Source organism: Sapajus apella, unplaced genomic scaffold (assembly GCF_009761245.1).
Source record: "Sapajus apella isolate SASKATOON/1434 unplaced genomic scaffold, GSC_monkey_1.0 scaffold1, whole genome shotgun sequence".
Taxonomy (NCBI): domain Eukaryota; kingdom Metazoa; phylum Chordata; class Mammalia; order Primates; family Cebidae; genus Sapajus; species Sapajus apella.
The window spans coordinates 28,391,575-28,415,896 of NW_022436941.1; the positions used below are offsets into that span (position 1 = coordinate 28,391,575).

At 38.5% G+C, this 24,322-nt stretch overlaps 1 protein-coding gene across 1 annotated transcript in view; it reads left to right on the plus strand.

Moving 5' to 3' along the window:
- The window catches only part of EPB41L4A (erythrocyte membrane protein band 4.1 like 4A), a 265,551-nt gene that overhangs the window by 129,592 nt on the left and 111,637 nt on the right, over nt 1–24,322 (plus strand). The window contains exons 3-4 of the mRNA XM_032274491.1: nt 12,613–12,664; nt 17,067–17,145. Coding sequence (XP_032130382.1) covers nt 12,613–12,664; nt 17,067–17,145 — 131 coding nt within the window. The remainder of the gene's footprint in view (nt 1–12,612; nt 12,665–17,066; nt 17,146–24,322) is intronic.

Below are 24,322 nucleotides of genomic sequence, written 5' to 3' on the forward strand. Positions count from 1 at the left end.
CACTGAATGCTTTGAAAATAAGATGATATGCTACGGTTTTGTGAAGGCTCCTTCCATTGGGTGGTATGTAGAGAAAAACTCTTCAACCATGTTTTGCCTTTGCTCTAACATCACCACAATCATCAGTGTAGAAAAAACTTCTGAGATTATATGTGTCAGTATTTTTTTCCCCACATACCAAGCAGTGGATACCAGCTGGGTGTCCTCCAATTCAGTTTTGACACTATCTACCTGGAGATAGCATCAAATCCCATAGGTTAGGGGCTCAGTCCCCAAGACTGCTGTCTGCACCCCTGGACACCAGTTACGAGTCCAGGCCTCTGGAACTACTACTACTATTTTTTTTGGAGACCTTAGTAGGGTCTCACTTTGTAGCCCAGTCTGGTCTTAAACTTCTGGGCTCAAACGATCCTCCTACCTTCACCTCCCAAAGTGCTAGAATTAAAGGCGTGAGCCACTGCTCCTGGCCAAGGCCTCTGGAACTTCTGACCAACTGGCTTCGTTTGAGTTCCCATGGCCTTCTCTTTGGATTTGATTAATTTGCTAGAGTGGCTTACAAAACTCAGGGAAACACATTTACCAGTTTATTATAAAGGATACTGTAGTAGATATAGATGAAGAAATGATATGTAGGGTGAGGTATGGGGGAAGAGGCCTGGAGCTTCCATGCCCTCCGTGGGCATGCCACCCTCCAGGAACCTGCATGTGTTCAGCTACCTGGAAGCTCCTTGGACCCCAAGTCCTCTTTAGTTTTTATGGAAGTGTCATGATGTCAGCATTCCTTTTCCAGGTGTATAGGGCTGGACCTTCTCCGGGTAGAGATTTCCACTTCCCCGTGATCTTCACGAACATAGGGGAAGGTCTTAAGACCCACAGTTAGAAAGGTGGGGGAAGATTAGAGTCCTACTTGGGGCAGGTGAAAGGAGGGCAGGAGAGAGAGTTTGTTTCCTGAGGACTAATAAGAGCTGTGGGATTTATGACCCAGGAACCAGCAGAATATGCTTTGATTGATTGGTCTTCAATTTCTTTGTTGATGAACCACCTGAGGTGTTGTGATATATACTGGTTTTCATAACACCACAGGTGGTTAGAAGAGACCTCTTTGATATTTACACTGAGGCTGGAGTGATAAGGGGAGGAGCATGGCAGGCAGGAGGAACAACTGGTTTGGGGACCCCAAGGCAGAGACAGATGTGAGGTGTTCTGGAGCTGAGAGGAGTCTAGTGATGCTGGAGTTGTAAGAAAGTGGGTGATGCAGTGGGAAGGTGGGCAGGGCACCCATGACATAGGGCCCAGCAGGCTATTGTAGGCTCTGTGTACAAGAATCTACTGGAAATATCAAGGTGAGGAGTGACAGGGAGCTAGTTTGGGAAGTCAGTTCTGATTTGCATATGTTGGGTTTAAAATGTCCATTCGAAGTCTCAGAGATATTAGGGGAGTAGTTTGGGTTCCTAGGAGGCTGGGGTCACATTTAGGAGTCTCTAGGTTTTTAAAGTCATGAGACCAAATAAGGTCATTTAGGGAGAAAGAGACTGTAATTGCAGATGAGAAAGGGCAAGGCTGCGGTGTGCAGCTGTGCTAATCATGTGAATTGTGCATGCTGGAGTTGATGCAACTGTGTGGGTGGTGCTGAGCAGGGGACCTGGACCCTCCTTATGTCACAGCTCTCTGGGCTGCCTTGGCTCCTTTGTGCCAGATTACTTGGTTAGCTAAGACTACGTTCATGTTCAGCTTCTATGACAGAGTTTAAATAAACCTTAACTACCTGTATATTTTAAATTATTACAGTTTCAAGACATGGCAAATTTAGGATTTTATTTCAAGATGAAATGATATCATATTCTGTATACAGTGATGGCTCACTAGAAATGTGTTGTAACTTATCCAAAATGTAGTTGAAACTTTAGAAAGAGCCAAGGTTTCTTAAGCAGCCCAAATTGATTACCTTACAGTCCACTCACAGGACTCAGCACTTTCCTTGAGAAAGGAATTTCTGTAGAAAATCTGTGATCCGTAAAACCATGTTTGTTTTCATTTTAGGAAGAAGTCTGCACACATTGGTTATTATGTGCCCTGGTCTTAAGACATTTGAAACAGTCTATTAGATGCAATTGTAGGGCAGCCCCACTAGACACAGGCATATCATGGCAGGAAGGCATGTTTAAAAAATGATTGGTGGTCACGCCTGTAATTCCAACACTTTGGGAGGCCAAGGTGGGTGGATCACTTGAGGTCTGGAGTTAAAGACCAACATGGCCAACGTGGCAAAACCCCATCTCTACTAAAAAATACAAAAATTAGCCGGGCGTGGTGGTGGGTACCTGTAATCTCAGCTACTCAGGAAGCTGGGCAGGGAGAATTGCTTGAACCCAGGAGGCAGAAGTTGCAATGAGCTGAGATCATGCCACTGCACTCCAGTCTGGGCAACACAGTGAGACTCCATCTTGGAGGAGAAAAAAAATGATTGGTGGGCTCTGAAGACATGTAATAGTAGGTCCCTAGAATCCAGTATATTTTCAGTAACTAAAAAAGCCACTTTCGTCAGACCATTTTATTAGTAACAAAACTAGTACATTTGGAAGTCAAATATATACAGAAACGTTTATATGATGTATTTGTGGACTAAATGGAAAAATTGCTAAATTGAAAGATAATTATTTAGGATGACTTTTGAGAGTCATCTCTGGTTTCTTGAATGATGTGGATTATCTCTGGTTTCTTGAATGATTTGGATGGAGGGAGGTTTCTAGGTATGTTACAGGGCATATAACATCTATGCTGGTACCCAGGATGAAGATATAAAGGGCATGCACATCAAGTTCACAGATGTCATAAGCACAGGAGGAACAGCAAGTTTGTTGAATATAAGAATGAAGATAGAACAGGTCTGTATAAATTTGGAAATATTACTGTTTTTCATTGTTGTGTAGCTAGCCATCTCAAAATGTAGGGGTTTGAAATTATAGCAACACACATTTTGCTTGTGGATCTGCGACTTCGGCAGGGCTTGTGGGGCCAAGCATGAAGGGCGGAGACCGGAGTCATCTGAAGTCTCAGTCATGTCTGCTAGTTGATGTTGGCGTTGCCTGGGGCTTCAGCTGGGGATGGAGCACCTACTTGTGGACTCTACATGTTGTTGCTTGGCTTCCTCACTAGGGCAAACATCCAGAGCCCAAAGGCAGGGAGGGATACTGGAAGGAGCAAAGGTCATATCCCTGTGCATGACCAAGTCTCAGAAGGCAGGTAGTTATTTCTGCCACCGCACAATGTTACTTCTGTGCTATTCTATTGGTTTGAAGTTGAGAAAAGTCCAGGCAACGTTCCTCACCACACACTGCCACTCCAATTTCCAGTGCTCAGAGTGTTCCCTGAGTTACCTGAGCAGCCTACGTAGGCTCCTGGATTGCAGTTTTGCTTTGCTTTAACTCACTCTCTTACTTGCTGTCAGGGTGATTGGATTAAAACGCAAATGTTATCAAGTTGTTCCCCTACTTATGAGACTTCAATGACTATCCATAGGATTCTGCTTACATTCAAATTCTGTTAAGCATACAAGACTGTTTATGATCTGAGCCCTATCTGTAATCTGTAGATTCTTCTCTAGCCTTCTTTTCCATCACTATACCATATACTGTTTTTACTCTTGGCCAGGTAACATTTAAAGGGGAGAAATATTATTACATTATACCTTTTGTAGGAATAGTGTTGACTAATTTGAAGACATGTTTTAATAAATGAGATTCCTCTGGTCAAAAATTATTTATTCTCTTCTTACATATAAAATATACTCATTCCTTCCAAGGCTTCCCAATATTCTTTTTTTTTTTTTTGAGACGGAGTTTTGCTCTTGTTACCCAGGCTGGAGTGCAATGGCGCGATCTCGGCTCACCGCAACCTCCGCCTCCTGGGTTCAGGCAATTCTCCTGCCTCAGCCTCCTGAGTAGCTGGGATTACAGGCACGCGCCACCATGCCCAGCTAATTTTTTGTATTTTTAGTAGAGACGGGGTTTCACCATGTTGACCAGGTTGGTCTCGATTTCTTTACCTCGTGATCCACCTGCCTCGGCTTCCCAAAGTGCTGGGATTACAGGCGTGAGCCAGTGCGCCCGGTCCCCAATATTCTTATTTATTATGACATGAGACTTGGGCTTCTCAAATCACTCTGTTGAGTATTATCCCTTAAGTTTAACTCCTTGAGTACGGTTCCTTTTGATCTGAAGATGTGTGAATTAAGGTGATAAGATAAATGTTTCCTGTCTACGCCGCACCAAACATACAGTGGTGGAATATGCATAGGATAACCTGTATAAATGCTTCCAGTTAGAAAGGGGCAAAACAGGAGGCACGCAATTACTCGTCCGTATTACTCATTTTTAAATCTAGCCAGACACATGTGGTCATTTCTCTGATTAGGACTTGGTCCTATTGTCCAGGCGTTGTTTACTATGATGATTGGTCGTATCTTCTGGGCTCTTGGTTCTGTTGTCTGGGCTTGCTTGCTATTGTCATAAAAAGTAGTGTGTATTTGCAGTGGAGTAGTGTTCTCAGCCTGCGTTTTGCCTAAGGAAAATTGGGAGTTCAGAGGCCTCTTTTCAGTTTATAGTATCTCTGTGTTTTTCAGCCCAAGCCGGTACAATTATTCTAAAAATTTTTGTGAATTTCTTATGAAGCAACCTCAAATTAACTTTATTAGACAAAGGCAGCACACACAAATCGTTCAGGAATGATCTCTTCTGTACCTTAGATTCCCTGTAAGGCTGTTGGGACACAATGCCCTTAAGATTATTAGAGAATCTTGTTTTGAAGGGGTCCATGAGGCATTGTGTTAAATCTTATAAATTATCAGATTACATCTAATAAAGGATTTTACAGTTATAGCATGTTTACCTGACAGCATGCTGGATTCATTCTTTGCCCAGAAGTGGTATCTTAATTGCAGCATTGTTTGTGTTCTGATAGGACTAGGAATGAGAAAGTTTTATTTTCAAACTCAGTAAAAAGTACTTGCTCTTTTATATTTTAATGGTTCTTCTTTCCTTTTAGCTTATCTCTCTCTTCATACATTTCATTATAGGCACCAAAATGAAGCCAATCATAACTTTCAGCAGTCCTGGAAACCTACTTATCTGAATCATCTAGTTCATTAGGTACATTTTTTATTTCACATTCTTTTCTGTTTCCAATAGCTTTCTCTGCTTTCACTGAGGCTGTTAGAGACAGCCTCCCTGCAAGCCCTCAGGCTTCTGCCAATATTCTCCTTAAGGTCCTTCTTGCTACTTCATCTTAAAAACACATAGTAGGAAGTGGGAATGGGGCCAGATCATGGAGGGCCTTATAGGTTATTAGAAGGATGTTGAGTTTTACTCTGAATGAGAAAGGAAACCACTGGAGGATATTAAAGAGTTAACTGATCTGACCTGTGTTTAAACAATTTTCTCCAACTGCAAGGGCAGATTCGATGACACCATTAACAGAGTGATTGAAGAAATCCAAGTGAAAGGTGATGGCTGCTTGGACCTGAGAGTGGTGAGAATTTGACCTATTTTGTGTATATTTTGAACACAGAGCCAGCAAGATTTGCAGGTGGATAGAAGAGATAGGAGATAAAGAGGTTTTGACTGGTGTTGATGGAAGAGTGCTGTACTATTTACTGAGATGGCGAAGACTGCAGGAGAACAAATTTTTTTCAAGGGAGTAGAACCATCAGTTTTCTTTTGGACATGTAAAGTTTGAGATTCTAATAGGCATCTAAGTGGAGATGCCAAGTAGGCAGTTGGATTTAGCAGGGAATTCTGGTCTGGCTATAAATTTGGAAGTTGTCAGTGTATAGATGGCATTTAAGGCCATGACCCTTGATGTGAGATATGAGCTCAAGCAGTATAGACTTTCCTATTCAGTGAAATAATGAGCAACCAGAAACAAATTTTGAAGACGTGGCCAGTGAGATGGGGGTAGAAGCAGGAGGGAGGAGTGTTCTAGAAACGTGACATATTTCAAGAATGTGGATGAAGACTGTGTCTGTCATTAGCTTGAACAATGTGGAGGTCATTGCAGTAAATACTAAAGTGGGATCAAGAGGAAAGGATGGAGTGTAGGACTTTTTTTTTTTCCTCATCCAGAGATTTATTTCAGAGCACAGAGGTGAAATGGTATGGGAGTCAAAAAAGGTTTTTATTATTGTTTTGAAGATGGGAGAAATAAAGGTATCATCCTTCCAAGAATGATTCTGTCAAAAGGGAAACCTTCATGGTGCAGGAAAAAGAACAGAAAGTTGCTGGAACCACATTCCTGAATAGATGAGAAAGGGATGAGCTTGACTGGTGCATGGATAATTCCTCCATAGCAACAGAGAGAGGGCAGAACACAAGCTCAGATGCAGGCAGGTTAGTCGATGGGGCCAGGATGCATATACATTTCTCTTCTGATTGTTTCCATTTTCAGTGAAGTAATGAAGATCTTCAGCTGAGAGTGAGGAAGAGAAAGAGATGTTGGAAGTTTAAGGACAGAGGAGAAAGTATCAAGAATTATCAAGGAGAATGACAGAATAAAATGTAGTAGGATTCTGTGTGATACCAAGGGTTCCCTTGGTTTGTTGGTAATGAATATAAAGTCAGCCCACCTATGGTTGTGCAATTTGAACCTCCAGTTACGTTTATCTCCTGGGGTGCCAGCAAGGAGAATGCTGGGAGTTAGCATTACCCATGGGTGGGTTTTTTTTTTTTTTTTTTCTCAGTGGATATTATGGAAGCAAGTCTGTGCAAGGGAATTGAGGACACTTGCAAGTGAGCGATTATAATGAATAGTGAGGGAAATGACATGGGTGGGGAGCATCAGCGAGTGGCAATGAAAAGGTATTAGGGTCAGTGAATTGGGTGTCTTGGTGGAGTCAGAATATTAGAGTGAGTTGGGTAAAGAGTATTAGTTGAGAGTAAGAATCTTGAAATTTAAGTTGTGCATTGCTACTCAGACAATATTCTACAAAGTAGCTTGGCCTGAGTATAAGATAGAGTGGCTTCAGCTCCTTGGGTCTGCTGTTCTGTACTTTTGGGCAAGTTGTTTAACTACTGAGTGTTTCCTTTTCCTCATTTCTAAAATGGTAATTATAGCAGTTCCTACTTCATAGAGTTATTAAGAGGATTAAAAGAGTAAATACATGGGAAGTCCTCAACAGTGCCTGTCACATTGCAAAAATTTAATAAATGCTAGCTGTTATTATTGCATTTCTATAAACTTAGAGTGGTGTCAGCCTCCATGGGTGAGAAATGAGGAATATTCCCAGGGCCAGTGACACTTTATGAGGACCCACATAGTCCAAGAAAGATTCATTGAAACTCACTTTTGCTGAAAAATGGAGCTAGTTATAATTAGCCCTTCCTCCCTGTAGATCACTCCAATAGCAGGTCCTTGTTTTAGTCATTAATGCAAGATAAGCTAAGGCTTCTGTGACTCATATAAAGGAAAAAATTAAAACCCACATCCTCTTGATGTTGCTTAGAGGGCCTGAGATCTGTTTACAGGGGCAGTGGGAAAAGCACAAATAGCTATAACCTAAGTCCTGAATTCCTTGAAACATATGTGAATTATGTTAAGTCCTAGAATTCCCCAAGAATGACTTGTATCACTTTTGAGATCTTTGTGGCTCTGTTGTCCCTGATACATGGTCAACTCTGTTTTTACTCTCTTAGATCAAGAGGTTGTTTTGCTATATTAATGAAAACTGTGTGTGCTTTTAAGGGCTTTTCTTTGGCCTACAGGAAACATAAGTAACTATCAATGTAGCATTCTTAGATTCTCCAAAGGAGAGTCAGCATTGGACTCCAGGTGAAATAGGATGCAGCAAAACTTTCATTATTTCATGCTGTCCTTTCTTTTTAAAATTTTTTAGGGTTTATTCTATTAGAATTCTATTAGAATTCTAGGAGACTCCGAAACAGTTGACAAAGAAAAGGTTGGACCCTGAATTTAACATATATCTTTTGAAGGTTAGGATATTGATTGGCTGGACAGTATTAGACTTTCAAAACCTAATTCTGAGACTGTTACCTAGGAAATTGATGAAATTGAGACATTATCAGCCAAAGTGGATGAAAGTAGCCTAGGGCATTTAGCCAGGACTGTCAGAGAGTAAGAAGGGTGTGTTACTGCTCTGCGGGTTATATCAGTGCTCTGATTAAGAGTGACAGGCCTGAAGTGGTAAGGCTATCTAGCTGCTTTACCTCTTCCACTCTGGCAAAGGGACAGAGTCCAAGAGGATTGTCACCATGTCTCCTTAGTGATTGAGTGTTTAGGATGAGTTTGTTAGAAGCAGACTGTATGAAATCAGAATAAGAGATCAGGGTCTGTTTGGGTTCATTGTTATCTTCCTGCAAAATGGGATCTCATTGTCAGCATATACAAACTACATAATATACATTTGAAATAGGAGAGAGAGGGGAGAGGGGAAGGGGAAAGTGAGTGAGTATCCTAGAGAATGGACAGCTTGAGTGTTGAGAGAGAATGAGAGATAGGGCTGTTTCTCCTTGTGACCATCTGGCTAGGCAAGAGGTACAATTCAGAGAAGCCATTCTCTGATTCGACATTGGACCCAGTGTGAAATAAGATGCAATACAGCAGCTCTTGTTATTGCATGCTGTCCTTTCTTTAAAATTTTTTAGGGGTTATTCTATTGGAACTCTGGAAGACTTCAAAAGTACAGTCTCTTAGGGTACCATACTGCATGGCTCTCAGCTTCTGCACCTCTTTACGTAACGTGGGGCAGGTGGAAAGACTGAATGGACTACTTCTCTTTCTGGAAGTTCCCCATGAATACCGATTTTTTAGCTGAGTATTTGTTAGCTGTTGGGCAACACTGACTTCAATAGAGTGTTCAGTTGTAAAGGACTTGGAGTATTACATTCTGTGTTAATACGTAGACAAGTACTCACTTGCTTTAATAACAGCTGAGTGGATAGACATGTGCTTTATACAGATTTAAGGCTCTGTTATCCCTCATTTATGTGTTTTGAGAAAGTTTTTTTGTAAACATGCTATTTAATGATTTTCTTTTCAGTAAAGCCATCTTATACTCACCCTACGGTTAATTTTCTTTGTATGTGATTTTATTATCTCGTATGTACTCATCTTACACAAGTAATCATTGTCTCATCACATTGTATTATAATTATATGTCTGTGTGTCTCCTGCCAGGCTGTGAGTGTGAGGTTAGTCATGGGTATCATTCAACTTTGTGTTCCCATACTACCCAGGACAATGTCTGACATGTCTTGTAAAGGACATGTATAGTGGATATCCATAAGTAATGAATGAATGAATAAATGAATGATATCCTAGTTTTAGAATCTACCTCCAGAATATTGGCACTCTATGACCAGTATTCAGGATGTAGTCCTTAAAACAGGGATGTTGTTTTAAGGACAATAGTGGCAAATTCTTGTGCCCTTTTTTTTCTCTTAGGCTATAGAATAACAGGCTGATGTGTTTCACTGTGATCTTACATATGCTGTGTTTGATTGCCTGTTGACAATGAATTGTGACAGGTGCCATCATTGTGTGGCTGCTTTGGTTCCAAGGTTACATCTTTCCCTTGGTTGAATGTAAGTGGATTTTAGATTTTAAGATCTTGGCTTCTAAAACCTGGTGACTTGTGTTTATTATTTATATTCTTGGGCATTTATCATTGTCTGACCTCTGTAACCCCTGGCTTCCATTTTGATCAAATGAGATTTGTGCGTGGCCAGCTCTAGGGTGACACTTAGCATAGCAAATGTGCAGTGAGTTGATTGAATAGCCTCTGACTGAGTCTTGCTCCTGCTTCTTTGTGCTGCAGAATTGTAATTTCTAACTTATCTTGAAACTGTCATTTTACTTTTTTCATCTCACAAATTTAATCATTCTTAAGAAGAGACTTATTTTAAAATTGTACAGATTATCATTAATGTAAAATTTTTGATAGATTAACCAGTTTTTCCCATTACATGTGGTTAAAACTTTTCTTCCGATTTTCTTTACCTGGCTTTAATGACTGAAAAGCATTCTGGACACAGGAAAACAGAGACAAACAAAATAGATCAAATTGAAAAATTTGAAAAAAAAATAGCAAAGGTTGTCTTTTGGGATGGTGATGATAGGAGGAGAAATTAAAAACTCTCTGATTTCTGCCTCTTAACTAGTTTCAGAACAAGATTAGATAGAGAGTAATAAGACGGAGGCTCCTTTTTTCCTTCTTGTCTCAAATGCATATTGACACCTCATGTGTAAGTGTGGTGTACGGCCTGAAATTAAGTACCTGTGTTACGTGTACCTTGACGCCTGGAGAAACTGGAAGAGCCTCTAATGATCAATCTATAAGCCCCCTCCCATACTGTGCTCTAGAAAATACGGTCCCCTAGCCAACCAACTCTCCAAGACCCCGGCAGGCTGACATCTTGATTTTAGCCTTGTGAAATCTGAAGCAAAGAAAGACACTAACCTTTAGCGCTCTGAGATAATAAACAGGTGTTGTTTTAGCCTCTAAGCTTGTGGTAATTCATTAAGGTAGCAGTGGAAACCTAATGCAAGTTTTAATGAGTATTTGTGTTTGTTTACCTTGGTTTTTTCTTCACTGAAAAATTCAGGGGATAATAAAACCTTTTTATTTAACATGAATGGCAAGAAACAGTTCCCTCAGCTAGTGTTTCCATTTCATAAAGAACCCACAGCTTAATATAGATAAAAGGATGGGTCTGTGTTGTGTCCAACATACAGCTTAACATTTGAGTTAATTTTACTCTGCTTGAATGAACAGAGTTTCCCTGGGAGTCATTATTTTAACACCAAAGCCTCATTTTTAGTCGCTGTGGACTCCAAGGACGTTTCACCGACACATCCTCTGCTTCAAATACATTTTCTGTTTTAAAAGCGAGTGATTCCAGACCTTTAAAAAAGACGAAATGATAAAGACCAGAATAATGAACATTGTGTTTTTAGTTGCTACACTTAGATATGTTGGTTACTCTACTTTTTTAAAAAAGCCAAAAAATTGAAATTTTTTTTTTTTTTTTTTTTGCTGTGAGTGGCAAATAGTGAAGATTATGTATGTGTGAATGGAGTTTAGTATAGTAACAAAATCTTACAGTAAAAACACTACAACAGTCGTATTCATAGTGATAGTATTCATAGTGTGAACAATTGTTATTCATAATTAGGAATAAAAGGTACAGGGATTGCATAAAGCATTATAATTGCTATTTATAATTAGCGCTACTGTTACATAGCAGAACAAGCTTTCTGCCCTCAACTGAGGGGAAAGAAAGTGGGGAACTGGGCCAGCTCATGAGTGCTGGGAGGAACATGGCTCAAGGTGGGTCAGCTCCTACCTTGCTGTGGTGGGAATTGCCCTTTCTTCATTAAGGAACATGAGAAAATGGGAACTGAGTAGCTTGATCCTGGGGTTCCCCAATATCTGGCTAGGAGAGTTGGGGAGTGATTACATGTCTGCCCTCCCCTCAGCCTCCAGGGCAGCCCTTATCCCTTTGACTCTGCTTTTGCAGGAGCTCCAGTGTCCTCTGTGCTTCCTGGGTTTCTGCCCTGCTCATCCCACAGATGGAGAGATGAAACTAGAGGCATACCTCATCTCTTTCCTTCAATAATTCTACTTCATAATTGTGAGATTTAAAGGAAGGCCTCTTCCTAGGACCCCAAATTCTGTCACCGCTTGAAATTCCCATTAGTAATTTGAATTAATAAGCAGGTATCTTAAACTGGCCAAAGGCAGTTACTAAAGGTAACCTAACTATTCTTAGCATGTGTAGCATGAGCTAGGGGCTAAAAACTTTACCTAAATTAACTTACTTAATCTGCACAGCAACCTTATGAGGAAGGTCCCATGGTGTCCAGTCGCTTGTCCCTAGTTACATGGCAATGATGTGTTCTGGAGAGCTGGAACAGAATCCATATGGGTCTGCCCTGGGATTCAGGCCCTCAGCTACTGTGCTAAACTGCTCTCCTGGATCTTTAATGAGGATTTGATTGCTTTCTTCCTAACACCTAGCAGCAATACCTGTCGGGATGAGATTGGAAGTGAAGATGGTGAGGACATACTAGGAAGAGACCTGGTTCTAAAGGGAGTAGTACTTGGCTTGGTGGATACTTTGGAAGGAGACTTGGAGGACATTGTTTTCCCATGAAAAGTAGTCAGAAGTCACTCATAAACATTTGGATGTCACCTTATAATCAGTATTATAATTCATCCAGGGACCCAGCAAATACCGTTGCTCTTCTTTGCCTCTCTTCCAACATCAGCATCATCTTTCTATTTTATTTTAAATTTATTGTTATTTTTTAAAGATAGGGCCATGCTATATTGGCCAGGGGGTTTCAAACTCCTGGCCTCAAGCAGTCCTCCCTCCTCTGCCTTCCAAAGTGCTTGGATTTCAGGTGTGAGCCACCATGCCTGGCCCATTTTTTTCTTTGTTTTACTGTTCTTGCTGCGGAAAACACTTATGTATGTTTGTGTGTCTGTATGAGTGAAGTGCTTCACTTAACAAGTTTTAAAATGCTTAAATAACATTTTGCAAATATTCTTGAAGTAATTAAAGACTAACTTCTTGAATTATCCTTTTCTTCCTCACATAGTATTGGCTGGATCCTGCAAAAACCCTTGCTGAACACAAAGAACTGATCAACAGTAGGTATTTAACTTTTAATTTGTAAAGGGTGGCTTGAAAACGATGACAAAGTCCATGATTAGTTGCGTGCAGAAGTGGAGAAGTGAGTACTAGTACTCAACTACCAGAATATGGGAATGTGTATTGTGTGTTTTGGTAGGCCCTCTCCAAACTCAGATTAAATTTAATCAGTATCTGAGTGAATCTTAGTATTGATTTTGTCTGTGGTTTTTCTGTATGCTTGTCTTTAAAAATATGACCTTAAAACAAAAAAGGCAAATAGGCATTAATGGGTGACGGGGGGTTGCAGGGATGGGTCATAATGCCCAAGTTTTTAAAGAGCTTGAGTTTCTTGGGTCATGGCATGGTTTCGTCATTCAGACCGCTCATTTTCCTAAGCCAGTAAGTAAGAGATGCCTTTGTGAAGTGAAAAATGGTCATCAGAGAGAGACCATTTTTGAGAGCTAGCTTTTTGCTTTTATCAATACGAACATTATAAAGAGGTGCAATATACTTAAGTATATATTCCTTAATCTTAATTTCCAGAACCCAAGTTTTTATTTATAAGCACAAACACAGAGGTTCCTTAAGTGTACAAAAGAATACTTTTTAAATTGGGGTAAAATGCACATAACATATAAAATGGATCCTTTTAACCATTTTTGTGTACAATTCAGTGGCATTAGGTACATTGTTGTGCAATATAAATGTCCACCTCCAAAACTTTTTAATATCCCTAAACTGAAACTCTGTTCCTCATTAAAGCATTACCCCCATTCTCAGTCTGTATTTTCTGTGCGTGTCAGCTTGTTTCCTGTGGTAGTACTGGTTGTGCGATGCCCCCATGGATCCATGAATAGGAATGTAGCTATGCTTCCAAATGGAGCTGGAAACCTGGACTGCACAGCTATCAGAAAGTCCTGTTTCTGTGAACATCAGCATCATTGTTGTTTCTCATTTCATTTCCACCTCTGTGGTGGAAACCGCTGGAGTTTACAAGTTACAGCCCTAGCCTATTTGAACTGATTAAAAAATACCAATTGGAAAAAAAAAATTCAGGAATAATTTTTTTTTTGAGATGGAGTCTCACTCTGTCCCCCAGGTTGGAGTGCAATGGCATGATCTCTGCTCGCTGCAAACTCCACTTGCCGGGTTCAAGTGATTCTCCTGCCTCAGCCTCCCGAGTAGCTGGGACTATAGGCACACACTACCACACCCAGCTAATTTTTGTATTTTTAGTGGAGACAGGGTTTCACCATGTTGGCCAGGATGGTCTTGATCTCTTGAACTCGTGATTCACCTGCCTTGACCTTCCAAAGTGCTGGAATTACAGGTGTGCGCCACTGCACCCGGCCTTTTTTTGTATTTCTAGTAGAGATGGGGTTTCGTTATACTGGCCAAGCTGATCTCGAATTCCTGACCTCAGGTGATCCACCTACTTCGGCCTCCCAAAGTGCTGGGATTACAAGTGTGAAGCACCACACCCGGCCGATTATTTTAAAATAAACTCACAGGTTTCTTTTATAGGAAAAAAGTTGATAATTTCTATCAAGGTGATGAAAAAGTTGTTATTTTAAGGTGCATTATTAAAGTGGTCCTAAGCACATTTAAAGTGTCTACTTATTTACATGGTATGAAATATTTTATTTAAATATTCACTCTATGATGGAACCACTTTTTCATTCTAAAAATGCCATATTAAAAATCTGTTGTATAGTAAGAATAAAACAACTGGTATTATAATTGAATAAATGTTAGTGTCTGAAGAGTCCTTACATTTTATCTCATGAATTTATTTGATAGTGAAGGAAAATGGCTATGAAATCTCCAATAGATTAGTCAGAAGGAGAATCTGTAAAAATGATAGAACATTTGCTAGGTGCTAGAATTCTTATAGATAATCTTGATTTATTTATCCCGGAGTTAATGAGAAACTCCTTATCAAAGACCTCAAAATTAGTGTTCACAAAAGATAGAGGATTCCCAGTTTCTGGCTCCTGTATTTTTTGCTAAAGTGAAACAATAATAACTTCACTTTACATAGGAGTTTCTTAAACATTGAGTCTGTAGAATGACATGGATTTGAGACAGTAACTTTGTAATTTGAATTATCAGCACCTGGTTTTTTTGTAGTTAGAATAGGAAGCTAAAAAATATCTGGCTAGACATATCCTTGTCCAAAATGTTTATTTGTGTAGCCTTTGATTGCTTTATGAAACAGTGATGCATGTGAGACAATTATCTCATTCTAAAAGTATTATTTTGTTTTTCCCTGAGAGGCTATATAGAATAGTGTACCCCAAAGTGCTGAGCTATAGATATTAGCAAACTTTTTTTTCTTCCTTGTGATTTTAGGCAATTTGTTTAACTCCTTGTAGCTTTACATGCCTTGCATATGTTATCAAGTTGTTGTTGTTGAGAATGAAATGTTTATGAAACATTATGAAATGTAACCAAATGGAAATGATGCCTTATATTTAGAACACAGCCATTTTATATGTGAATGGTAAATGAAGGGCTAGTTTGGGTCAGAAGACCTTAGAGAAAATTAGCCAAAACCAAATGTTTTTAATTGTGTGCTTTTAACATTTCTGCTTAACTGTTCATACTGAACATTTGAAATGTGTGGGCTTAGTGAATAGGATGTAATCTGTCACGTTCCAGAGAATAGAAGCAGCTCTGGGGCCTGGAGAAGGCCTCTTCCCTTTGTGCACCATCTCGGCAGCGTTTGTGCTCCTCCCTACCTCCTAGGTACCAACCCCAGCTGCCTGCAGGCACAGGCAGACCCATCTGCTCAGAAACACAGAGCTTGATTGACACAGATGGATAAGCTGAGGGTGGACTTCCTGACTCTTCTAAATATTTAATAGTCTGTTGACATCTATGTTCAGGGATAGAGGTGTATTTGTCAGAAATACACAGTGGTTAAACAAACAAAAGCTGTAGCATAAGGAATGTCTTACACAGGAAGACATAGATGAGGGGAGGGGGCAGGACCCTCATATTGATGGTCTCCCGTATGCCAGAAAGAGGGTTCCAGGGTGCTGCACACCTAAGTATGTGTATGTAATAATAAATAATAACATAGTTCATATGTTATAAATACATGATACCTTTATTCTTGTTTTATTTAATTTTGTTTCCCAGTTTCTGAATTTGTGGCTTTATTCAGTTAAGAATACCAAGACTGGGGTTACTTTATGTCAGACAGTATCGAGTACTTTTACTGAGATACATGCTTCACATCTTTTCTAATTTGTGGGAGAGCTTTTGTTGGAAAACAAAATAAACACCTGTAACCTCCAATTGGTATACCACATAACAAATCCTTTAAAAAACAAAGTATATTCGATCTAGTTGCTGCACAGCTTGGAAATATGCAGTTTTGGAAATAGTACAGATTAGGTCGATACCTTCAGAAATAAAAAATATTTATAGTAAAAGCATAATGTTTTTGGCACCCAGGGGGCTTGTGTCTTCTTGCACAATATGAGTGTTTATTTATTTTTTATTTATTTTCCCATGTACATACAATTCCAGGCTTTGTTTCTGATTTAAAAAAAAGTTTGTAGGCGTAGTTCTTCTGTGGTAAATTAAAGAGATGAGAAAGGTTTTCTTAAATATATGAGAACACATTTTTAGATTCAGAAATGTTTAAGAATGAAATAAATATTGTCCTTAATTCTGTTATGTAGCCTCACTGATGGCTTTTTTCCTTTTAAAAAAAGGTAAGAGTTATCATAAGGATATTCTAATTAATTAGTTTTAAGGATAGAACTTTTCTAACCCTTCTTCCCAAAGTTAGCCAGTTAGTAATTTTCTTGTACTATTTTTAAAAAACCAAATATATATTAATTGATACTTTTTCACAAAAGGGATCATATTTCTGTGCTCAGGAATTTAGATTGTTGGTCTTTCCCACATCAGGACATGCAGACCCCATTCTGTCTGTTTAAACATTTGCATTGTGTATGTCTTGTGGCTGGGCTGACTTAAATAGTCCACCTGCTGCTGAGCATTTCTGTTGTTTTCAGCTTTTTGCAGATAGATTTAAAACTATTTTTAAAATGAGATGATAGGTGGGTGTTTTTTAAACCATTAATTTTTTTTCTTTCTTCACTATGAAAAATTACATATGTACTATAGAAAATGGGAAAAATATAAATAATAAAAATTGTGCATAACCTCACCAACCAGACATAGGAACCGGCAACATTCTGGTATATTTGGCTATTCCTTTTATCTACGTTTGTGTATGTGTCGAGGTCCTACTGTCACAGTTCTGAACCTTGCTATTTTTGTCTTAGGTTTTCTTGTTTCTTTAGACATTCTTAGAGTGTAATTGTAAATAGCTGTATAATATACTGTTACCTTGACTAATTTATGATTTTAGTGAAATGTAAATTCTATTTCTTATTTTAGCTGGACCTCCATATACTTTGTATTTTGGTATCAAATTCTATGCTGAAGACCCATGTAAACTTAAAGAAGAAATAACCAGGTAGAGTATTGACTTTGTTTTTGAACAGATATGTGCATTGCATATACAAACAGCTTTATTTAAAACAAATTAAAATTGGGCTAAACATTTGAATGTATGTCTGCCTGCATTTCATAATGCATCTCCTGTGAGGATAAAATTTTAACTAGCATTGCATCAAGTAGATCAGTGTCTGATGATAGATGTGTTTGAAAATGGCATGAACCTGAGTGACGTGATGGTAGATTTTGCACCTGCTGTGATGAAGTATTTCTGTACCATTATTGTTTAAGCATACATTCAGCCTTTGTAGTCATATAAAAGTCATTTGAACTGCCTAAAGGAAGGATATTCTGATGCTCAGTTTGTACTTCTAAATACACATTTGCATAGCCAGTTATTTCTTCTTAATTGGTTGTAGCTTAAATATTAACTATCCAGGTGTTTCAATAGGAAATAAGAAGATAATTGCTTTTAGTATTAAGAATGGAGACCAATGTTTTAATATATTAATTCACCTTTGTCACCAAATATTTGATATTAGTAAGACAGAATTTCCTATTGGTATTGCTTAGGTTGTCAAAACAGAATATATCTACATATGAAAGGGTTTATAAAGAACAGACCAGTTACGTTCTAACTTAATCCACTGGTGACCTAGCTGCATGTAGTAACAAAAACAAAAGTTTATTCCCTAACTTAACTCTAAGAGGTCAGTTTTCCCAGTTAACCCATATTAGGGGCTCAAATAAAGCCTAATAACATCCTTTAAAAAAGTTGAAAAACATGTCTGTGGTAGTCTATGTCTATGTTTGTATTCCATGCTTTTATCTGTCTCAGACTTTCTTTTGTCTTTATTCTGGACTACACACAGAAGAATGAGAAGAGGGTAGGCTAATTGGACATTTTTCATCCCACTTTGCCATATTTAGGCTTCATTTTCACTTTATGTTGTTTTATTTTATCCCTCAACTTAAGATATAATCATTTGAACTCTAATGATTCATTGAATGATGAAAAGATTATATTTCATAATCTTTATTTGTTTAATTTTTTAAGAGACAGGGTCTCACTCTGTCTGGCAGGCTAGAGTATAGCAGTGTAATTATAGCTCACTGTGACCTCAATCTCCTGTGCTCAGAGAATCCTCCTGCTTCAGCCTCAGGAGGAGCTGGACTACAGGTGTGTGCCACTACACCTGGCTAATAGTTTTATTTTTTTGTCTTGTTATGATGACCCAGCTGATCTTGAACTCCTGGCCTCTTACAGTTCTGCCTTGGCCTCCCAGAGTGCTGAGATTACCAGCATTAGCCACTGCTCCAGCCTAGACATCATTTTTAGAAGCAAGCAGATGTCTGCATTCACATTGTTCATTATCACATTGTTAGTGAGCACTTCGAAAAGCCAACATACTCAGTTTAAGCCTTCCCAGAGCATGCCTTTCTGGGGAAAAGGCCATTAGGATGGGGAGGAAATGTGTAGGAGAGGGATGGTATTTTCATTAGAGTTTCAGAGGGAAACTGAACTCAAGTGGTACAAAAAATACGCTTATATGTGTAACTCACTAGAGAATTGCAAGGGCACAACATTAAAAAAAAAATAAAATGAAAGTCCTTACTATTCAGGTTGTGAGTAATCTCTGCCTGTGCCTAAGTTTCCTCACTTGTAAAAGTTCCCTGGAGATGTACCTGTTTCAAAGTTTCTGTAAGCATTAAATGGAATGATGTATATAAAGCTGTTATGATTGTCCATGTCTCATATTATGTTTGATGAATATTAATACTTATTTCATGCTGTCCTTTTTCTAGATGTACAGTGGAATTGCATCTTAAATAGGGGTTAGGTTCCAAAAATACTTGAGTTAATGTTAAGAAGGGAGAAAAAAGATCATTGTTTTATAATGCATTACTTCACCTCTGTTCATCACACATTAATAGTGAACAGAAATTTCCCTGCAGAAATTTCTGAAGGCTCATTGACAGAATACATGGATTTTATATAAGGTACAACCCACAATATTTTCAGTACAACCAGTTGTATTGAAAGGTTGTGTAGTGTTCAGCACAACCAGTTGTATTGAAAGGTTGTTTAGACCAGCTTGTGTAGTGAAGAACCCAATGACATAGCTGGCTTCTGTTTAGTGTCCATGATTTTTTGCCTAAAACATATAGTTGAATTTAAGTAAGTTAAATGTGCAGTTAATACATTGATACACACATTTTCATTTTATTACTGATTTACATGAATATATTACCATTAATTGATCTGAAAAAGAGGAATCATATCAGATAATTTGGACAAAAGCAAAAACTGAAACCAAAAAGCAAAATCTCCAAATATATGCTGTTTAAGGAAGAGCTTACTTCTGCCACCATTTTCAAGTTGAGTGTTTATCTTAATTTACTTCTTTGGAAAATTGTTCCACCCTACTCTGCATTTGCTATTAGGTTGTCTGTAATTTTTTGATATGAACGATCATGCTATTGTAAACATGTTTATACATAATCTTTTATGTGTATGGCTTTTTGACATGTTACTATTTCATACGTATTTTATGGCCTGTTTGACCGTTTAACCCAATCTTTTTACTCCCGCATAGTATTCCATAACTAACCATGTGCTTATGGATGGCCATCTAGTTTATTTCTTTTTTTCAAAAAAATTACAGATAATGCTGCAGGGAGTCTTCTCATGCATATATGTGGCCATAATATTAATATATGCAGTAATGTTTCAGAAGGACACTGATGTAGGAACAGACCTGGGGTGAATGTGATAGGAAAATAACGTTTCAGATTATGAAAAATGTAAGTTAATAGAATCATCAACTTGGAGTCCCTCCTTGTGTTCTAAGATGTTTTCTGAAATAAATGAAATTGGGGGGACTTTGAAATCGTATATTCTGACCTCTACCCTTGTAGAACATTTCTGACACATCAGCCAGCTTCTTGTTAAGCACTTTTAGGTAGGAAACCTGCATTGAAAAACTCTAGGAAATTCAATAAGAAATAATAATTCCCTGAAATTTCTATTATCAGTACCAGGTTTTCTTTCTAGGTCTGTGCAGATTAACTGTGGTCTCTCTTTTCTTCATCAGTACTGTAAATGATTTGTGTCTTCAGGAGATCTGTTAAATGTATTTTCAGTTCTAATTCAAAACATTATGACATCCTTCCCTGTATTATATGTCCTTCATAGCTCTGTGTCCTCCACAGATTTGATAAGTGTAATACATATATTGGTTAGAAAGACAGACTTGGGAGTTAGCAAGGTTGAGGGCTGCGTCCTTGCTTTGTTATTCACTAGTGTAATCCTGAGAAGATTGCATAGTCTTTTGTAAAGGCGCAGTTTTCTCATCAGTGCAATGGGAGTATAGTATTTCTTAAAAAAAGATGCTTGGAGGAATACATAAGAGTGTCCTTGCAATGTACTTATCATAATGCAAAGATATAAGTGTTTGATAATGATAAAGGTAACTGACATGGAAATAGTGATTATTGTTTTATATTTTCAAATTGATTAAAACGTTAGGAAAAGACCAGCTTGGAGCCATGAGATAGGTCTTGCAAGTCTAAGTCAATCTTGTAATCAGACTCTTGTCATTGTAGGTGTTCGTTTCACTATGAATCATTTTACTACCCTTTCTAGCCTGCATTTATTGAATTTGTATGTCAAGACAGAATGCAGTTACATTCAGTAACTGTTCAGTAACTATCTGGAGCACCATGTTCCGGTGTGCTGAGTAAAAGGAGACTCAGTGGTGACCAGGACAAGATCTGGTTTCAGTCTGCCTGAGAGTGAATCTGTCAGTTGTGTTGCTGACAGCCCTATCTGAAATGCTATTGGAATTTCCCTGAACTTTTAAGGATCTTAAAACTCTTTCTAAAAAAGAAAATAATGTTAGTTCCAAATGACTCATTCATAATGCTTTCTAGATTCTAAAAACAGGTGTTTGATTTTTTTTTCTTAGTTTTTAAAATAGTTTTTCACAGAATTTTTTTGGGATTGACATTAAGTTCATGCCTTCTTTTTGCAACCCAGGATCTTCACTTGGTGAAGATAGGCTTGTTTTATTTAGCTTAATCACTTCCTGTGTGACTTTCAGCCATATGCCTACTTCCTGAGTCTTTGTCTCCTCCTTTCATTGAAGGTAATGGTCCTCATCTACCTCAGAGTTGAGGATTATATTTCATTATGGATGCAAAAGGACTTTGTGAGCTTTAAAGGACTGTACAAATGTAAGGTGTTGTTACTGCTATTTGTTTCCATATTTTCATTATTGATTTTAAACTTCAGAGGTAACTTCAGAGTTACTCTTTTGAGAATTACTGGATATTTTCTCTAGTGTTTTTTTGCTGAGTCATATGTGCCATTTTTCTGCATTATTTACTATCATGTTATGATATAAATATTTCTCTCTGACTCTCACATTTAAGTTTTATCAAGATTGGTTAGATAAAATTCTGTGTCCCTCCTCTCTGTGGGATGAAGATAACAATTGTGTTCCTTACTACGTCTGTGTAGGTTGGTACTCTCATCTAGGTTCTCCTGTTTCAATTCAGCTAGCACTTGAAATCAAACTCCTCCCTGTCCATACATCCTTCAGTTTTTTACAAGCGCCTTAAGTCATTACAAGGTGCACTGCAGGATTCTTTGGTATGAGCATTCATGATTGTTTTTGGCCAGGAATCTCATGGGAGTCTTCTGTTTTGGGCTTCTGTCTCTCTGGCTCTTCTTTACGAAAGTCCTCATCTGTTCTTCGTGCCTCTAATTGCTAATGGTCCTCAACAGCTTGTACGTCCTTGATGTCAATTCAGCTCTTTTCAACACACATTAGATAAATAGAAAACTGTGAGGCCAATATTTCAGACCCATCTATCATGTACTGGCGGTGGTGGTGGTGTGTTAAATACAGATAGAGTGGAAGACCAAATGCTCCTCCCCCGAAGAACTTATGGTCTTGGGGCAGTGCATATACATCAGTTTGTTAGTTTATATAGGACGTAACCAGAAACTGCTTCATGACGCCTCTGCTGTGTACCACAATGTATTCTGGAAACTTTCTTGTTAAGTAGATCTTTTTTAGTCAGCATTTTTTTCCCCAGTATGATACAATATAACTAAAGTCACAGTATAATTTATTGTCTAAACTCTGACACTTTAGAGAATGAAGAGTTATTAATAATTCTATCTTCATAATAGGCATACATTTGTACCATCCTAGGCAAACTGGCATATAGGTTCATCCTAATTAAAAAAAGAGATAAACAAGGACTCAAGTATTCAGTCATAGCTTTAATCAGAATGACACTGAAGGAAAGACTCAGCAACTCTAAATTGCTGTAATTCAAATAGAATATTAAATTTCCTGTAAGCCCCATAAAGTATACAAGGTAAGCAATACATAGGTAATTTAAAATAGACCCTGAGAAACTATAAAATGTTTAACATATGAAAATATGATTTTACTTTATCACAAATTAGAGTCTCATTGCCTTAGACTCTAATAAGATGCTTGCTATAATAAAAAACAAGTTTTAAATTAAAAATAGTTCGTTTGCCTTCTTCAATTTTTGATGTGTTTTTCCTTTTAAAGCGGTGAGTTAAAGATCTGTTTAAAAGGCAGTTTAAAAGGCAGGCTATCCAGGCAAGTTTGAGTAGATTTTTTTTTCTTTATGAATTTCTCAGAGACAGCAAATAATGTTCCCAGTCTTTAGAATTCTGTCTATTTGTGTATCCATGTACCCAACTTGCAAATCAACAGGTATTTATCGAGCAGCTACTAGGTGCCGAGCCCTGGATACTAGGAATGCAGTTACCAATGTGATATGGCTCCTGTTTCTTTGTATCTGTTTGTCTTTCTGTGTTTCACTTCTTTGTTTTCTAATATATGTTTTTAATCTCTCTGTCCCTCTTTCCTTTTGTCTTTGAAACAGATGATTATGATTTCTGTATTTGGCAAAAGATTTGATTGTCAGGTCAGATGTTATCAAAGTGTTTTTTTTTTTTTTTTTTTTTGAGAGAAGGTCTTACTCTGTTGCCCAGGCTGCAGTGCAGTGGCACAGTTATGGCTCACTACAACCTCAACATCCTGGGCTCAAATGATCTTCCTGCCTGAGCCTTCCAAGTAGCTGTGACTATATGCATGTACCACCATACCTGCCTAATTTATTTTTTGTAGAGATGGGAGTCTCACTATGTTGCTCACATTGGTCTCAAACTCCTGGCCTCAAGCAATCCTCTTTCCACAGCCTCCCAAAGCACTGGGATTACAGATGTGACCCACCATGCACAATAGAGGGAGAGAAATACACATCCCTGACCCATTTCCTTAAAAAAGTACACTTCAGGAAAAGAAATTTGAAGGTACCAATAGAGAACGAGGGTATAGTAAAATGCAAGTTTCCAGCAGCGAGCAGCGATAATTCTCACAACTGTCTCTGTTGTTTATAAGGTTTTTTTTGAGACAGGGTCTCGCCCTGTCACCCAGGCTGGGGTGCAGTGGCGCAGCCTCAGCTCACAGGAGCCTCCACTTCTTGGATTCAAGTGATTCTCCTGCCTCAGCTTCCCGAGTAGCTGGGACTACAGGCATGCACCACCACCCCTAACTTTTTTTTAGTAGAGAAGGGGTTTCACCGTTTTGGCCTGGCTGGTCTTGAACCCCTGACCTCAGGTGATTCACCTGACTAAACTTCCCAAGGTGCTGGGATTACAGGCATCAGCCACCATGCCCACCCTTGTTTATAAGGTTTTCTATTTAAGTTCTCGTAATATTACTTGACTCTGCTTTTCTCCTCTCCAGGAGGAGCACAGATGATGATTATAAAGTGGATTTAATATTCTTAGATGAGCATTCAGGGAATTGAAAATAGTTAAATAGGGTTGGAAAAGGGTGTGCAAATTACAGGACAGTGTGGTCATTAATCAGTGGCAAGAAGTAGCCCAAGAAGTAAGCAGAAGCCTTGCAAGCTAGCTTAAGGAGCTTGAACTTGAACTTTATCCTAAAAGCAAAGGGAAGTCTTTTGAGGTTTTTTTTTTTTCTTTTTCTTTTTAACTGAAAGAGTGACATGATTCTGTTTATATCTTAAGAATCCTGCTTACTTCTTGGGATGATTGATGAATATGAGTGATGGCAGAACACTTAGGAGGATGTTTTAGAAATTTAGGAGAGAGCTGCCTGGACTAGGGGATGAAGAAG